This window comes from Limulus polyphemus, unplaced genomic scaffold (genome assembly GCF_000517525.1).
Source record: "Limulus polyphemus unplaced genomic scaffold, Limulus_polyphemus-2.1.2 Scaffold1703, whole genome shotgun sequence".
Lineage (NCBI taxonomy): Eukaryota > Metazoa > Arthropoda > Merostomata > Xiphosura > Limulidae > Limulus > Limulus polyphemus.
The window spans coordinates 40,169-59,546 of NW_013667313.1; the positions used below are offsets into that span (position 1 = coordinate 40,169).

General features: G+C 34.3%; 1 protein-coding gene across 1 annotated transcript in view; it reads left to right on the forward strand.

Moving 5' to 3' along the window:
- LOC106464630 (calcium-independent protein kinase C-like) overlaps positions 1-19,378 on the forward strand; it is an 83,696-nt gene that overhangs the window by 38,900 nt on the left and 25,418 nt on the right. Inside the window, exons 6-13 of the mRNA XM_022392358.1 lie at positions 1,750-1,832; positions 2,627-2,753; positions 3,560-3,693; positions 4,460-4,550; positions 4,666-4,889; positions 7,000-7,173; positions 9,061-9,215; positions 15,574-15,712. Coding sequence (XP_022248066.1) covers positions 1,750-1,832; positions 2,627-2,753; positions 3,560-3,693; positions 4,460-4,550; positions 4,666-4,889; positions 7,000-7,173; positions 9,061-9,215; positions 15,574-15,712 — 1,127 coding nt within the window. The remainder of the gene's footprint in view (positions 1-1,749; positions 1,833-2,626; positions 2,754-3,559; positions 3,694-4,459; positions 4,551-4,665; positions 4,890-6,999; positions 7,174-9,060; positions 9,216-15,573; positions 15,713-19,378) is intronic.

Consider the following 19,378-nt stretch of genomic DNA (forward strand, 5'->3'; position numbering starts at 1 on the left):
CAGCAGGAAAGTGTTTTTTTATACAGATTCTTATGATCTTATCTAAGTTATTAGATCTAACTTAGTTATATCATCTACTATAGGCCAAGCGTCCTAGGCCTACGTGTGAGTGTAAATCTGTGCTGAATTATTAGCCAGCGGGTGAACGCTTTTTCTACAGATTCTTATCTAAATAATTACGTTAATCTATTATTATTATACCTAAGGTTAGATCATCTATATACATAGCTCTAGGCCCCATAGATCTATATAATTAATATACCTTATACAGCTATGAAAATTGAAATGTTATGCTAATAATTGGCAAGCACGAAATTGCATTAGAAAATATTTTTCCCCAATAATTTATAAAAATTGTTAGATGATAGATCTATCATCTATGCATTAGTTTAATACATTTTTAAATTTTTAAGAAATATAATTTTTTGTGTTTTCGCTCCAAATATAACAGGACCCTTTTCTCTAATAATTCATTTCTTTGTTTTTCACCTGTTACTATCCATTTTATTTATTTTTTTGTTTTTTCTACTTTACTTTTTTGAAATATATTTTTTAACGTATTACGTATGGAAGAAATTAATAAAGATTTGAATTTTGTTAAGTTGAAAGATTATAAAACACTTTTTTAATTGAAAGTTTCTCAAGAATCTTAAACACTAACCGTGACGGCCTATTTTTATTTTCTCAGTGATGGGGGGGGGCTTTCTGGCCTCTCCTTTTTTTTAATATCTAATATTTTTACATGCTGCTTGTGAGAGAACCTGTTGTTAAAATATTTGAATCCCACCACTGGTCTATCTGTAAATAACTGTGAAATATCACTTTCTTTTGTAGCAATATAAAAACAGTATTTTCCCTCTGTTATTATTTTTAGCATTAGTTCTTATGTAAAGCAATTAAGCCTGTAACTACCAAGTAAATGGTGTTTTAAACGGTTCTTGAGACATATCAAATACACAGAATAGAACTTACTTTACAATACAGGAGATTTTTTACTTTCTACTAATTTTTATCTGCTAAAAAATGACAAAATGTTTAACTTGTTTGATTAACAGTTTTTAATGTTGAGTGTGACATTATTTATTATGAAGACTGTTTCCCATGTATAATATCTAATTAATTTTATGGGGGAGTGTTCATTAATTATAAAAGCAAAAAATTCATTTAATACATTTAGATCATTCTCAGATAGTTAAAGAATTTTAGAAATGTGTTAAAATATTCATTAAACATATCAGTTTGCTTTGTACTTTATTTAAAAACACTTAAAAGATTTAATTACTTGAAGGAGTATTAAAATACTGACAAACCATTTATTTTTGTTTAAATATCAAACAAGTATTTCTGGTAATTTGGAGTAGAAATGTGATGTTACTTATAGGATTGTAGCAATTACATACTGATGGTAATTTCATAGAAATTTTAGAAGAATTGCTTATATAAAAAGAATAATTCCTTTGGCATTTTTTTTTACACAAGGTTATGAAGGGTATTTATTTGGAACCTTTTTTTTGTCTTTGCAATGATCAGAGTATATTTTTCCATTTACTGTTATGTAACAGTAGATAAAGATTTTTTTAGTTCAAAATAAATATAGATGTATTAATATGATTGCTAAAGTGTCCCATACATTGTGGTAGATATTGATGATCTCATGGCTAATTGACATGGTTGAAGTTGTTGTCATATTATTTATAAAGTTTGTTTTGTACATGATTAGCAAAGTTTTATGACAAATATTTTTAATAGTATGCACCTGTGTTGTGCACAAAAGATGCCATGAATTTGTGGTGACAAAATGCCCTGGAATGAAAGATACAACTAATGAGGAGGTAGGAAATGTTGTAAAATCTTCTTCTTTTGTTTTTCATGATTTGTAGTATAATAGTCTTTAATTTTGTAAAATTTAAAAAAATAGCAATTTAAAACATTTATTCTTTTTGGGTTATGTGATAAGAAATGAAAGGTGCAAACTGACAGCATTCAAAGCTGCTCAATGTTGTTTATATTGTATATAATGTTTTCCACTTCTTTGAAGATCATTAATTATCATTGCTGGCTATTTCTATACACATAAATATTAAAAACTCATAGTTAAATAAGCTACAACCTACACACAACACCCATATGTGAATAATTATTGTACTAATCTCTATTCTTATTCTCATGCCAGTTGATAAATCGTAAAAGCATCACCTGGCTTCTAAAGTTTAGAATTGTTTTTCACAGTTGATGTTTTTATTCTCAAAATTTTCCTGCCATATACTTTATACAGCTTTCAAAATAACTTGAAAGACAAAATAATGATTTTTTTAAACTTAATAAAACAGTTAAAATATTGTAGAATTAGTCTAAATTTAACTTTATAGTTCAAGAATTGCATATTTTTTACTTTATAAAAGAATAAATTTACTTTATGGCTACTAGTTTTCCAGTAATTTAAATGAGCATGATTATGTTGAGAGGTAGAATGACAGATTCAAGACAGTTAAAAAATATTTTAATGTTTTTAATGACTAAATATCATATTTTCTAAACCTCTGTCTTTTGCTTCAGAACTACAACTTGTTTTTCTAATTAAAAAAAACAACTACCTGTGATAATTATTGTTCTTTTTGGCATGTAGGTTGGTAGCCGTTTTAATATCAACGTCCCTCATAGGTTCTTGGTTCATAATTACAAAAGACCAACTTTCTGTGATCATTGTGGTTCTATGCTATATGGACTTTTCAAACAAGGCTTGCAATGTGAAGGTATGAAAATATATTTGTTTTTTATGTTAGCTTTATTTTTGAGTTTTTATGTGCAGTCGTTAAAATCTATATTAACAGTATATTTTTTTTACAATATTTATACACAAAACAAGAACAACAAAAGCATACTATACTGTACTTGAGTGATTGTATATTGCAATTTTAAAATCAAATCAACCATTTTGCTTTCCAGTCCTCTAGCCCCATATCTAAAGATTAAATGTACTCATGTACATTGACAGTTTGCAACATATTTAATAAACAATGAAAAATATAACTTTCTAGCAGTATTTGAAACTTTTTTATACATGAAATACGGAGCTAACAGTAGTGACTTGATAAAATATTATGTTTTTTTTCAAACCTAATTTATATTTATAAAAAGACATTCTTTAAAAAATAATAAATTGTCTCTGAACTAATTTTAAAATAATTACAGATACAACCCTTGTGGTTTTTAATCTCTTTTTTTAAGGAATTATATTAAAACAATATAGGTTTGTGCTATATTGCAATGCCCATAATCTGGTTTCTGTTGTGCAATTAAATGATATACAATAAATACTTATGCTATGAAAATAACTTGCCATTGGTGCCCTGTTATTTGTTTATAAAGCAGATTATCTCTGTAGAGAAATTACAAAAAGATTTTAATTAATGTTTAGTTTTAGAATTTTAAAATCATTTGAATATAAGTTCATAATAACAAATATTAAGTGCTGTATACTTATTTTTACATATGAAACATCTAAGCTGCATATTCAGGGGTATGAATTGAAAAAAAAATGTTGTTTGTATTTTTACAGCTTGTAAAATGAATGTTCACAAGCGGTGCCACAAGAATGTGGCCAATAATTGTGGTATAAATCCAAAGCAATTGGCTGAGATTCTTTGTGCAATGGGAATCTCTTGTGATAAGTTAGCCAAAAGGAAAAAGAAGGTAAATATAGTTTCACTGACCAAGTTAAGGAAAAGTTTACCATGTCATATGACATACATTAACAAGAACCATAGAAAAATTATTTTTTTATTTTACACGTTCTTTTTTTTTTAGCCTCTAACAATCTTTAGGGTGTACAAAAAGTCTGGAACCATAGGCACTTCAATGAATTTTACAGAATGTGTTCCACCTGCTGTCCTTTTAATTCAAAATACGTTTGTATTAGCAGCAGGATTAACTCATCCTTTTCACGCTTTGACAGCACCATGATCAGTCAAGTATCTGAAATTAAGAAAATCTGTAAATCACTTTTTGGACACTCTGTAGTGAAATTTGTTATTAAATTTTTGTATCTTTAGTAAAATGTTAAAAATATTTGTATAAATAGAAGATCTGTTATAACAAATATTTATCTAACTAGCTAGGTTAGAATTGCATCAATACCACACATACTAGTAACTTATTATTTTCAGTGTATCTGAAGCAATAATCATGTTATATAAATATATCTTATTTCTTTATGATATATTTTGTTTGCTACATGCTTTAAATATACTATCTTTGACCTGGAAGTGAGGTGGATGTATATTAAAAAAGGACTTCATGGGAATTTAAGTCAGTTTATTGAAATAGAAACAATGTTTTATGTATCAAACTGATATTTTAAACTGGTGTTTTTTAAGGAGGATTCCATCTTCCACAGTAAAATATTTATGAATAGCAGTGTATTTTTACATTCTTTACAATTAGTTTTTTTCTTTTCCAGACATCAATCAGTGAAACTCAAAATAGATTAATGCGACCAGGAGCAGAGGGCTCCTTATCTTCTACTTGTGATCAGTTTGAAGTACAGACAGGTAATTTTGTTTTTCAATTAGTCTTTCTGAAAAGGTAAGTTTTGTTTAAATATCTACTATTGTGAAATTTATTGTATAGGGGTAGTTAAAAAGATAAGATTTCCTCTTCTTACAGCCAATAGCAGTGCCCCACCTTTAGACATGCAGGTAGCTGCTGAAGAGCTTAAAAGACTTTGTTTTGACATGCAGCAAAGTACATTGCTTACTGAAGGTGAGCAAGGACCACAAAACCTTGAGTCAACAACTCAGTCTTATAGCACAGAAGAAAGAGATTCTCAAAAGTTTGGACTCAGTGACTTCAATTTCTTAAAGGTTTTGGGCAAGGGTAATTTTGGAAAGGTAAGCACATGATTTTTGTACATAAAAGACCACACATGTAAAAACTTGAGGAGTTTTAACTTAGTCATAATGTGATATGTAATATTAGTTTGTTAAAGTGGGGGTAGTTACCAAAAAGTATATCATGGAAATTTCACAACCAAATATAGATTTGCTTGTGTATGTAAGTGATGAATATGACATTATTGAGAAAGGTGGCTATAATTATGAATCATACCAAATTCATGATAAAATGCATGTTTATCTTTGACTTTCTTGTTAAAAAAAAGTGAGTTTTTGCCAAGTTAGCCAACAATTATTGACCTTGAAGGAAGAGATTTTCCTTTATAACCTACCTTTCATTAATTTTAGTTAGTACATCTGAAGATAGTGTAAAATCAAAACTAAATATGTGTGGATTTTTATGGAAATGTTTAATGAAAATTGTATTTCTAAACTTTATTTCAAAATTATAAACTTGAAAAAAATCTGTATTCAAAATGAAATGAAATTGTCAATAAATCCTAAGCAATTTATACAACAAAAATGTTTTTGAGCTGATGAAAAAGCTCTAAGTGGTACCTTGTACAGTGTAAAAATGGACTCTTAAGAATCATTGTTTTGAATTTTAAGTTATATAATAAAGATGTATGAATAACAATACATTTTATTATGTAACAGAAATGCTGAACTAACTTTAGGTATTGGTATATAGTGTTATTTTTACTCTGTGTTCAGAGAAAGTTCATTGATGCTCTATGTATTTGTCAATGTATGAATTCTGATTAATTTTAAATATGAAGTAATAAAAAAAAAATTCACTTTCTTTGACAGAAAGATATACATTTTTTAAGAGAACATTACCACTTAAGTTCATGTAACATGCTCAACTGTCAAGATTTATTTTTACATTTGTTTAGTCAAAAAGTATGTTTCTGTTACTTATAAACATCACCTCTTTTACATTATTATAAAATTTTATTTGTATGCCTGAAGTTACATGGCATAATACAACCCTAAAAAAAATAAGGCTAAACAAATTATCATCTGCCACACAAGCCAACCCAGCATCTTTTAGTACTGAGCCTAGGATGGTCAACAGTGGGGTCATTCCAGAAACTGGGGATTTAGGGTTATTTCATTAGATCTTAATGAATGAATCTCAGCACAACTTCAAAAAAAAAAAATCTAAATATTAATGAAAATATGATATGATGAAATCTATATGGATTATACTATTGTGATATCATACTGGTAATTATACCATCCTTCTTATATTTACCTTCGTTTTAGAAATGGCATTTTTAATTTGAAAATTGCCAGGGACATCATCTTGTAATACATCATATATCTGCTCCAACTTCAACACTGCATCTGTGGGCTTTAATGTGCTGTTATTTTCACAAAATATTGAAACTAATGATCTCTTACATATGATTCAAAAACTATTTTTGAAGATAATGATACTATTATGCCTATTTTTTATGTTTTGCTGTCAATGCAGTAATCATTTGACAAATCTCCAATTTAGCTGGTATGTCAAATTGATTGGGATATCTTCTAATAAGTTATTCTAACCTGGAACCACAGTTTAGTTTAATTGCTACACTTAAGCAATCACATTCACAACCACATCGAGAACATTTTAAGCATGTTTCATTGTACATTGTTGTACTTTACATCTACAAGTTAACTTCTTCTTGGTCCCGGGTCTGGTCCAATGACTTAGACCTCCAAAATAGTGCCAAACATTTTCTTTTTCTCTAATCAAAACAGCCCAAACCTTTTCAGTATGACTTTTTTTTTAAATCATATCCAAATGCCGGAGTGGCGTGTGTGGCAGTTGTTAAAAGTTACCTCATCTTTAGTGAATTTCATCTTGGATCTTGAGAAATTTCAACTAAGGAAGAACTTTAAAGTTTACTTAAGATTTTTATTTCTGTAACTGAACAGTCACTTTTATTAAGAAACAGCAGTAAATGGTTGGTTGTAAAGTTTAAATAAAAAGTATGCTCTGATGAATTATTAAAATTTGTTTTTGTCAGGTATTAGTAACTAATGAAAAATATTCAGATTTTACAAATTATAAAAAAATGAAAAACAAGAATTTCTGTTTGAATTCCTATATCAGGTTCTATTAGCCGAAAGGAAGGGAACTGATGAAGTCTATGCTATCAAGATCTTAAAGAAATATGTTATCTTACAAGATGATGATGTGGAATGCACAATGGCAGAGAAGCGAGTTTTAACACTTGCAGCTTGTCATCCTTTTTTGACAGCTCTGTATTGTAGTTTTCAAACTGAGGTGAGTTTATTTTATAAAATATAATATTACTGATACAATTCCTTGACCATTGTTAAAATAAATTGGGAAGATTGTACAGGAATTAGAAACTATAACTTATTCTGAGTCCTGACATAGTATTTCCACATGAAACACAGATACAGGGGTTGTATGTATGATACCGAAAGAGAGCCATGCACTCTTCAAAACATGGGCAGCATGATCAACTAGTACTGCTTAACGTAGTAAAATTAAAAATTTCATGTTATGACACTAAAAGAAATATGCTCATGATAGTAAAGAACACCTAGGATTCAAAATGTTTGGTAAGTCACATTGAACAAAAAAGCTGATAAAACCCTATCACTTTATTTGATCTCTGTATTTTTTCAAAATGTAATTTATTTTAACATTTTGGATTTGATATTAGTAGTATAGTATATTATTTTTATTATATTAAATGGGGAAAAAAATAAAACTAATATATTTCTCCATAAAAATGAATTTGGCCTGTTTTATAATCAGCATTAATGACTGAATTAAAAATGTTCCTGGAACTTACAGAATTTTCTTAGTATAGATAAAGTTTATTGATGGTATTAGTGTTGTTACATTAAATCAAAACTTCTTAGTAGGTTTTGGTAGTGTTTTGTGCATCTTGGGAATCTTCTAAAGATAGAAAATTGCCTGACATATTCTTTTTTGCATAACCTTTCAGTCTATGCTGAGGCCTACGTTAGGTCAATGTTTCTGGGGTAATGTGATTTTCCTAAGTAGATGATTGGAGCATGGTCCTTACAGAGAGCTGTGTTTGTTTCGTCTTCATTATTGATTGTGTAGCATAGTCCTAGAAGAGAACTGTTTGGTTGGGTGTTTCCTGTTGTTTATTTAGCTTGGTCCTGGTTGGAGCTTGGCTGTGATTTACTTAAGTATAGGGTTCTAATGTTTGATAGTTTGATAGTATGTGTTGGAGGCTAGTTTTCAGGCTTGTATATCACTTGCTTCTTTGATTTTCCATGTTTTTATGTGTCTAAAACTTTTACTTTGTCCTTTTGTAGGGTGTGTTTAATTTCTTAGGTATGCTGTGCTATGAACAATTTTATATATAAGAGTCTCAATGCTCTGTGTTCTTTCATTCTTTGTCTATTGGCTTTATCCATTTTTTTCATAACTGTTCACAAAAACAAGCTACCTTATAGATCAGGTGTTTCTTTTGTTGATTTTCTTATGGTTGTTTGACTTTCATCAGCAGGTTTTTGAGTGTGGGTCCTGTTTTAGAGGAAGACTTGATTGTTGAATTTTCAGCAAATTTCCTGATTTTGTAGTTTAGTTTCAGGATGTGTGTTAAACTGGTAGCAATGATTGTGGGATTTTGAATGCTATATGAAGCGATTTTTATTTATTTTTTTATTTGAATTGATAAAATTACAGCCATGAAGGATAAATAACCATAAAAAATTATTTACACATGTATTAAATCAGATATTCAGAAATTATTAAATACATAGTTACACATTTTTATTTCAAGTAACTTAATATTGGAGGTTGACCAATCATCAATTTAGTATAACTGGTGCCAACTAATTAAAACTTACAACTCAAAACTGAACTACTCTTAGTGAATAGTCTATGAAATTTTGTTGGTAACTATTGGATTTTAGAACTTGTTTGAGGGTTTTTGTTTCTTTTGCCATTTGAGAATTGTTACAGATTTTCTTTGCTCTGTATAAATGGTTTTCCAAGCAAGACTGAAAATTTTAGCATTATTTTGTGATTTTTATACTGTTGCCTTTTAATATGTTGTTTGGAGCCTTGTGAGAATTTTCTACTTTGTTTTTCTCATGTTATGATTATATAGCTTTTAGATAATCCTGCATGCTTCTAAGCTGAATTTTATTGTACTTGTAGGATCGACTGTTTTTTGTCATGGAGTATGTTAATGGAGGTGATTTGATGTTCCAAATTCAAAGGGCTAGAAAATTTGATGAACCTCGTGCAAGATTCTATGCAGCAGAAGTCACACTTGCCCTAATGTTTCTACACAAACGAGGAGTGATATACAGGTTAAAAGATTTTGTTGTAAACTTTTTCCTGCTGAAACACTTTTTATTAGTTACATTTATTTTAATAATTATTTTGATATCTTTAATTTTTATATGACTGTTTTTACATGTTTTGGCCTTCATATAACTATTGTACTAATGATCAATATTATTTCAATATATAGATTTATTAAGTTTCACATTTCATAGTTACTTAACTTAACATCAAGAGTGTTGTTGTAATTTTTTTCAAAAGCTCACTAGCTGTTATTTACAAAGAAATTAGACACACAAAATTTTAAACAATTCTGATATGCTACTTACCTCTTACAAAATTAGCTATTCTCGTTCAGTGCTGCCTTCTATATTCGAACTTTTTATTTATGCATACCACAAGCCTTCTGCTCCCCCCTATTGGAATTGATATATTCCAACATGTCTCTCATGCAAATCAGCATGCGTCAGCTCCTAACCAATAGGAGAATGATGTGCTCTCATGACACATGTGACCTCCTCTACCGAACTATTTTGGCAGCGTTTGAGTTTAGATGTGCTCTTTTCTGTGCTTAATGTTTCAGGTTTTCCTCACAATGTGACTATTTTTTACTTAATTTGCTTTCATTCAACCCAATTAATATATTAGTAATTATCAGAATTCTAGTCACTTTATTTCTGCACTCAAAGTTGGTGAGCCTTTTCTGTGCATTGAATTCCAAAGTTAACATTACTACTTTGAGGGTTACACCAGCGACTAGCGTTTTTTCTGAGGCCACAGGTGCGGGCAACCCAACAGTGGATTTATCTGCTTTTATACGTCGAGAGATTGTACATTACATGGGCCAACTTTTGTCCCCAGACATTGCCCAGGCTCCTTCTGAGCCGGCTGAGCCTGTGCAGGTTGATGAGGACTTTGATCGTCTTTTTCTGCCTACAGAGTCTGCTGTTCTTTCTCATTTCCAACCTGAGGAATCTCCTAGGCCTAATTTGGATTTTCTGGATTTTGTGTTGCAGGTTTGTGATGTTTTATCCCTTACACTTATTTCTTATTCACCTTCACCTCATCCTTCCTTATTGCATGAACAATCTTCCCAACTCTTTTTGATTTTTCCTCCCTCCCCTGATATTTGGGTTCATGCTGATCAATTTGCCTTGCAATTGAGTGAGGGGATTAGCCTGCTGCCACCCCCCGAGGTCGCCGTTTCTTACCATCGGGCAGATTATTCATTTTTAGACCAACAGTTGTTAGGTTCCTTATTACCTATTGGGGGTGGGGGGGGGCAGCTTCAAAATCAAATGTTAGTCTTACCCATGCCCAATATTCTTACCAACCTCTTACTGTATCTTTCTTCCATACGCCTCTTATCTGAGGCTCTCCACAGAAATCCTGAGGGGTTTTATGCAGGTACCCTGGCCCTTCACTCCTCCACTTTAGCCCGCACATCATCTTTGGCTCTGGCATTACGTACATGGTTTCTTTGTTGTTGGGACCTTATAAGTCGTGATGCCATTTTGGCTTGGATTTGTTTATCCTCGACATATCTCAGGGACTTATGTATGACCCCATTTCTGAGACATTACATCTTTGATATGGTCCTCCAACAATCCACCCTTACAAATATTGTAGCCCGTTTGTCTCAGTCAGAGCCTCATATGCCTCCAATTCCTGTTTCCCATCCTTCCCCTTCCCAACCTTTACCCATTCCTTCTACTCGGGGTACTTTTTCTCATAGCCTTTCTCGATGACGTATCCCCCATCGCCAATAGCTCCGGTAACTAACCATTAGGTTTGGGTCCAGTGGGAGCGTGACTGTTAAAGTTTCTTGATCACTGGTATCCCTTCATCGATGATCAATGGGTGTTTCAAGATCTGTCAAAAGAATTCATTGTTCAGATTTTTCCCCACCTCCAGTTTCTCTTTACCTCATTTCCTACACTCCTCCTCTAGATTCCGTGACCAGCCAGCGTCTGTTAGAAGTGGTTCAGGAATTTCTCTTGCAGCAAGCAATCAGAACTGTTCCCCATCCTTCCAGGGGATTTTTTATGCCTTTTTGCTGTCTCCAAGAAAAACTGGGGATTGATGGCTGGTAATCGATTTATTTCACCTCAACTGCTTCATATCACTACCCAAGTTCACCTTGGAGTCTTTTCTTACTCTAAGATGGGCATTTTCTCCAGGGTTGTGGATGACAAAAATGGATGTATCCAACACTTACCTACACATAGTCTTGTCCTTATCTTCGGTTTGTCCATCTCAGGGTGGTTTACCAATTTTGGGCCCTCCCCTTTGGTCTTGCCTTAGCACCTTACATTTTTGTCAAATAGTCTGGGCTTTTGCACATCATCTCCATGTTCTGGGGCTGCGATTTCATTATTGTTTGGACAACTGGCTCATTCCAAACAGGAATCTGCCAATCATACTTTCTGTGGCAACTCAGGTGGGCTAGTTGATCAAATTGGAGAAGTCCTTCCTCATACCCACTCAATATCTTGTCATTTGGGGGTCTTTTTTGACGTGAATATCAGTCAAACACTGCCTTCTCCTTTACGACTTCATTCAATGGAACTTTTAGTTCACCACGCCCTCTCAGATCAGTTACTTACTGCTCGCGAAGTGCTATTGCTTTTGAGGATGTGGTCTTCCATGACAGCACTGGTCCCTCTTGGTCGTGCCCATATGAGTTCCCTTCAGTGGGCACTTCACAAATGATGGAATCTTGCTTAGGATCATCTTTCCACCCCCATTTCCCTTCCTCCTTCCCTGCAAGACGATTTGCATTGGTGGCTGGGCAAACCCATACATCAGTGGGCATGCTGCTTCCTCCCCTCATCCAGATCTACATCTTTTCACAGATGAATCCCTTCAGAGATGGGGGGCATGGGTCAATCACCAGGAAGCTTCAGGCCATTGATCTGTGGAGGAAAGATCTTTGCATATCAGTGCTCTTGTGTCTGGTGATGGTTCATTCAAACAATTTTATGCTGGTGTAATATATCAACCACCAAGGGGGCACCGGGTCCAGAGATGTATGTTTTCAGATGTTGGATCTATTATACTTGGCTCACGCATATCACATTTGCATTATAGCATGTCATGTGCCGGGTACTTTCAATATGGTTGTGGATCATCTTTCGCACCCTAATTGGATATATTCCATAGAGTGGGAATTAGCTCCCCTCATTTTCAGGTATCTTTGCTATCGGTGGGGTTCTCCCCACGTGAAAGCCTTTGCTACAGGCCTCAACACCTAGTTACATCTCTATTAGTCATCTTTACCTCATTCTCAGGCTCTGGAAGTTGATGCTTTCAGCCAGGATTGGTCACACAAGTATCTTAATGCGTACCCACCCATTTGATTATTTCATCAGGTGATTTCTTTTGTCCACTCCATTCCTTGTTGAGTCTTTCTGATTGCTCCCTTATTGGTAGGTTCAGCCTTGGTTTCCAAGGTTATAGAAAATGCTCCTCTCTCCCTCTGACCCTCTTCCGCTTTTTCCCTCCCTTCTTCATCAACCTCAATCACATATCCTACATCCCAACTTTCATTCCCAACTTTGTCCGGTCCTTGGTGAGATGATTCGTTTACACACATCGAGTTGTTTCCTTGTTAGATAGTTCCATCCATCCATCTTCCATGGAGGTGACCAATGCAAATGGAAGGTATTCCACTGTTGGTCTACCATTAGGGTGTTTCCCATCAACAAAGCCTACCATGGCCTGTGTAGAATAATTTCTCACCTGGCTGTTCAATCGTGGGTCTTCAGTCTCCTTACTTTCTGGATATTGGGTGGCCTTATCCCATTCCTTTTGTTCTTCCCGATACCTTAAGGTTTTTACTTCCTGGTTCTTACCATGCTCATGCGTTCCTTCTGGATATATCGCCCTCCCAGGCATCCTGCTCTTCTGGATTGGGAAATTAATTTGATCCTACATTTGAACCTCTTTCCTCATGTTCCATGTTTCATCTTTCCCTTAAAATATATTTCCTTCTTCTCTTAGCCTGTGGACATTGAAGGTCGTATTTCTTTGACATTGACGTTTCATGTACCCTTTATCACCCTACCAGTCTTCTCCTGCATCTTGATCATTCCTTTCTTCCGAATACCTCAGCAACTTGGGAGAGTGGTTCCTTCTTTTCTCCTATTTTTCTTCCTTCTATTTCCCATCTTTACTCTTGACAGGATCCGGATATGCTTCTGTGTCTGGTCAGGGATCTTCATAGTTATGTAGCTCGTACTTCTACCTTTTGGGGTACACGTTCCTGTCTCTTTATCCCCTTGCAATCCCTCTCCCTTCCTGATATTTCACCTTCTACCATTATCAATTGGGTCTGCCTTTTGGTTTGATTTGCCTATTCTTCTCTACCTTCTTCCTCCTGGACTTTGTTCCAGGTGTCCTCCCATCAGATCCGACTCTTCACTTTTTCCTTAGCTTCTCGTCTTCGTCATCCATTGGAAGAGATTCTGCAATCCAGCATGTGGACCACTCCAAGTATGTTCATCTCCCTCTATCTCCATCATATCGTAGTTTCCTATTCGTCGGAGTTTCATCTACCACCTTTGGCCATTTTTCAGACTTTGGTGTGATTCTAACAGGTAAGTTTTTCTTCATACTTTCTTTCTTTCCTGGGCCTTTATGTACTTTATATCACATAGATCCTGCTCCGTAGCAAGTGGTGCCTGAACAGGTGTTCCTTAACTCTAAATCTGCACTGTACGGCCTTGTTGACTCCCGCTTTATCTTCCATGGCTTCGTACTCTCACCGTCGAGATGAGATGTTCCATAAGATCACTTGATGGTGAATAACCTCACTATATTCTGCATCATAAGCATAACCATCCCAGACCGGGCCACCCATGGACTGCATTGCTAAAGCAGAAGGGGATTGCTACACATCCATGAGAGTGAATAAGTCGGTATGGTCTGCTTTTCAAAATAAGGTTCCGTGGTCACCCATTGCACTGTCTCTGGTGGTAATCTTCCTCTGGACTCTCCACCTCATTGTCACCCTCCTTTCTTTGAGTGAAGTAAGGAATTTCTTGCCACTGTCCAGTTCCATCCCGCTGGGGTGGTTGACCATGGAGGCACCCTGCTGAATGAGTTCCACACAATAATCATTCATTTACAGAGTAAGGTGGTGGTGTTCTCTGGATGTAGATGATGTAATATCATCCTATTTGTGATAATCAATACCATAGAGTGAGATGTCAGAATGCAGTTCACCCCTTTTATTTGAAGCTCTCATCCTACCTTTGCATGGATGTTGGTACTCTACGAGGAGGTTTTGGATTAGAGTGAACCATTCAACATAAGTTCTCACACAGGTTTGGATTGTCTATCTTCCTCCCTTGATTTCCTCCGTCTGTGTTGTGGGTCACAGCAGTGGTATGTGGGATTGTTACGGTTCTGTCCTTGACTATCCCTCGTTCTCTTCTTACAGGGATGTTATTGCCATTGAATGGTCCCAGCTTGTACTGCAGATGAGGGAGTTGATTCCATGTGATAGACATCCTTTTGATACTAGATGTCAATTTCCTGGATTGATAGCTCAGAATTAATACTCGTGTCACACCCAGGAATCAGTGTGGGTTATAATCTCCGGTTCTTAGGTTTTAGGTGAAGATGGTATGATCCTCATCCTACCCTTGCATAGATGTCAGTACCCCGCAAGGATTGTTTGGATGTAGTTGACTTGCAGAGTATGGTCTGCCACGGCCTAGCCACTCTACACCCAAGGGCACATCCTTTTTTACCCACTTTTATCTTGTGGGATTGAATTACAATATCTTTCTCTGGTTAGGATCACTTTCCTACTACATTCTCTCCCACTCACATGTGCTCCTCTCATTTTATGCCCTTATATCTTGCACATTCCATACATGAGCAAAGAGTATACCTGCTCAGAAGTGATGCGGTTCTCTTCTTCTAATTTTCAGATCTTGGATCTCTCATTTTCAGGGGTATCTTTCGAAGGCTTTGGGGGGGGGGGTACTTCTGTCATTCCCTCGCCCAGGTTCCTCCTCCTCCTTGATGTGGGATTCTAGCTAATTTTGTGAGGAGAGGTAAGTACCGTAAGTAACAATACACTAATTGTTGGTAAAGAGAAAGGCAAATTAAAATATAAAATAAAATTTAATAAGAATTATAAATGATTACCACAACTTATTGTATCATATGGCAATGTTGCAGTATTATCTTTAGTATTTATTGAACACTTTTGAATTTTTTTTTTTTGTAAATATTCATTAAATTGATCATTAAGATTGTGTCACAAGTGTAAGAAGTGATACCCTCATAAACCCAAGAACAAGATGTTTTCAATAAATATGCATTTAGGTAATTGTAGAGTGAGATTAACTTTTTTCTTGTACCAATTTGTAGGGATCTCAAATTAGACAATATAATGCTAGATAGTGATGGACATTGTAAGATTGCTGATTTTGGAATGTGTAAGGAGGGAATACTTGCTTGCAGAACAACGACAACTTTTTGTGGAACTCCAGACTATATTGCTCCAGAGGTGGGTTTAAAAAAAAAGTATGAAGTGTGACAGTAAGAGAAATAGTTTTCAAAACAAGGCTAATATGACAGTCTGCTCTGCCCAACTTTATCAGTGATCATTACTGGGTTACTATCATATTTTTGTGTAAGCATGAAATAATCAAGTTTCACTCTACAGAGTTATACATTAAACTGCCTTCTTTTTTTCACTGTGTATAGAAAACGTGTGTTTAAATGCGGTTATTAAATGTCCTGAAATGTTTTCTTTTGTTTTCATTATATTAATAGTTTAAATGTAAATGTACAATTTTACCAAGTTTATCTCTTTATCCTGCATTTTGAAATTTACAATTGACGTACATTTCAGCAATAGTTTTTAAGTAAAGGAAAAAGGACAATAGTAATTAATAAAATTAAAGTTTGGTTTATTTTGCCAATATGTGGTCTAAAGTTAAAGTCATGATTCATTAGCTAGTGTTACCTTATAGGTTTTATTATATTTAATGGAGGTGTTCATATTAAAAGCAAACATTCTTCCAGTTTTTTATTCTGATACTTCTTTCACGCAAAGCTTTCTCGATATTCTTTCTGCCCTCTAAGCATTGCTAAGAAAATTTTTCTCATGTGTTTGGCTGGTGATTTCTTCTCCTTTTCAACCTGACTATGTTGCTGAATAAGAATACAATCAAGGAGAAGACAATTTGAACCTTCTTATTTTGGTTTATTGCACTCAACACCTCTTCAGGAGATTTTACCTTCCATACCCTTTTTTACAGCTGGTTATTTAGGTCAACACATATTCATTTTTTTCTCTATGTTCAAGACAAGAGTGATTTTGCTAGTTTTCTTTTTTCTGCTCCTGTTGCTGTGTCTCCACTCATTCACTTTGGTGGAGGTTTGTTCTTCTCCCCCTTTTTTCCTATTGCTTCCAGATCTCCCGGTAGGTTGGTGGTAAGTTTTTTACTTTCACACTTCGCACCTGGTTGGGATACCCATGGTAGGCTCAGCTCAATTGCCCTTTGTGTGGCTTTGTCCTTCTTCACACATGGGAGAATTAAATATTTCATGTCATTAGTGCTCGGATTATGGTAAATTAGATATTTATGTGTATTTTGTCGTCTAAGTTAACTTAGAATTATTCGAAGTTACATATTGATCATTACTTTGTTTTTTAGGTAATTTTAGTTGGTTTACACATTCATTATTATGACATACTTTGTTAACTAGGTATGTTTAGATAGTTTGTTCTTTACATATCCTTCTCACTAGTAACATCTGATTTTTTGTTCTATCTGAATAACTTTTTTTTCTCGTCATTGTTAAATATGTGCTTTATAATTCTACTTCTCATCAGTGTAGGACTTAATTTTTTGCATTGCTACATTGCTGATGTGTTTGTTTCTTTCCTGTTCATAGGGCTGAGATTTGCTTTGGCTCCATTTCATACATTCTTCATACTAGAAACCAATTTTTATCCTCATACTCTATAATTCGGGGTTCTTTCCCACAGTACCCACATCTACGATAGTTGTTCATAGCTAGAATTTGAGTATTCCAGTTTAGGGCACTACTATTTGGACTAATCTCAGCTCCTTATATGTTTTGTACAGTGGTAAGAACTTTACCCGATATCTTCACTCGATGGGTCTTCACACTCATCATTACATGTATGACTGGCTCCTGCTTGCTTCTTCCCATTCACAGACCAGAGACCACACATGTCTGCTTCTACAAGCAACAGCATGGGTGGAATTTTTGATAAAGGTGGAGAAGTCCATTCTTACCCCCACTCAATACCTTGTTCATTTTTTTGTTTAATTCCAACTTCATTCAGGCCCAGCCTTTTTGTCTTTGGGATATGGAGCAAGCAGTCCACTTGGCCCTCACCTCACATTCTCTCTAGAGGTTCTATCTCCTTTGGAGATGTGGGTTTCCTCGGAAGCTCTCATTCCCATGAATTGAACTCGTGTGTTCCCTTCAGTGGACACTCCTTGATTAGTGGAACTTCTACTCGGGTCTCTTGGACCACTCTTTTTACCCTTCCTTCCCCAATCAGGGGTGACCTGGCTTGATGGCTAGACAGGGACGAGACCACGGCGGGGGGTTTTGCTTTCTTCACCTCATCTAGATTTGCATCTATTCTCTGACACAACTTTAAGGGGTTGAGGTGTTTACCTTGGCTTTCAGTAGATTTCCAGTCTCTGGTCGGTCGAGGAGTCTCCTCTCCATATCAACGTTCTTAAATTAATGATGGTTACTCAAGCATTGTCCCACTTCCTTTCTCTCCTGATGAGGAAAGTGGTTTTGGTACACTCCAACAACTCCACAGTGATCACTTATGTCACCAAAAAAAAAGGGGTACCAAATCCAGGTGTGTGTGTTTTCAGATTCTGGAACTTCTTCTCTGGGTCCACAATCACCACATGGTGGCCTTAGCTTGCCATGTCAGGGCTCATGTTTAACTTTTTTTATCTATATATAGATATATTTTTTAGACCGAAATACAGCTTAACCCTCTCAACACGGGGGTCAGTCATTTTGACGGAGTCACGTGACATTTCATACTCGTTTAAGAGTCTGTATAAATTTAATACTTATAACTTTCAATATATTGGGTATACCTTCACAAAATTTGGCAGTCTTTCAGTTAATATTACAAGTCATTCACATACAAAAAGTCATATTTCTTAGTGAAGTATTTTTAATAAACTAAAATAAAGATTTTTCCATGAATATATTCAGTATTTGTTTTAAATAGTCCATGTGCAAAGTAATTTTCAAGTTAAAATTAAAAATACTTTTCATCATCTCAAAAAGCTCAAATTTCTTTGTGTAATCCCTAAAACCTCATAAATGCATTTCAAATATTTTTTTTCACTAAATCCTTATGGTTTATATGTTATTTTCTCTACCCTATCTCAAAACAGGATCGGTCAATTCGACTGACTTCATAACCACCAAAAAAAAAATCGAAATAAACCTAAATTAACCTTTCTAGAATGACTTCAAATTGTAACATGAAACCGGCATTCATTAATCCTAAATAGCTCTAATTTCATAACATTATACATCTATTTATAATTAAGTTATATTGATCTAGTGCCCTTGTGATTGCCCTTTGAACCATGTCTAACTACTATTTGCACCATTATAAGTTGTAAATCTCTTGGGGAACGTGCAGCTCATGTTAGGCTATCGAATTACATTACCCACAAGCTACTACGAGCTGCTCACAGGCATGCCTCATGAAAAATTTGTATTATATTATTATTATTTATTTTACCTATTCTAATCTTAACTAACCTAAAATGATCCCTATTTGTACATTTTAGTTACTTTTATAATAATAAATAAAGAATGAACATGAAAAACAAGAAATAAATTACTTACCCAATCATCTTTTTTTTCTTTCTGTCGATTGCCAATGACACTGTACCCTACTTTTTTATACTAATGGTAGTAATGTACTACATTTTTATTTAATCAAATAATGCACCAAAGAACATAGACTAATAACATGCAAAAAGAAGACAAATTCTAACTGTGCGACAAGAGCCGTTACAAATTCATTCAAGCTAGTTGTTAACTTTCCCACGGGAACGATGTTGGTACTCTTAGTAAAATTTACATCTAACTTTTCAGAACATAATGTTATACAATACATCATTGGATAGATGAAAACTTT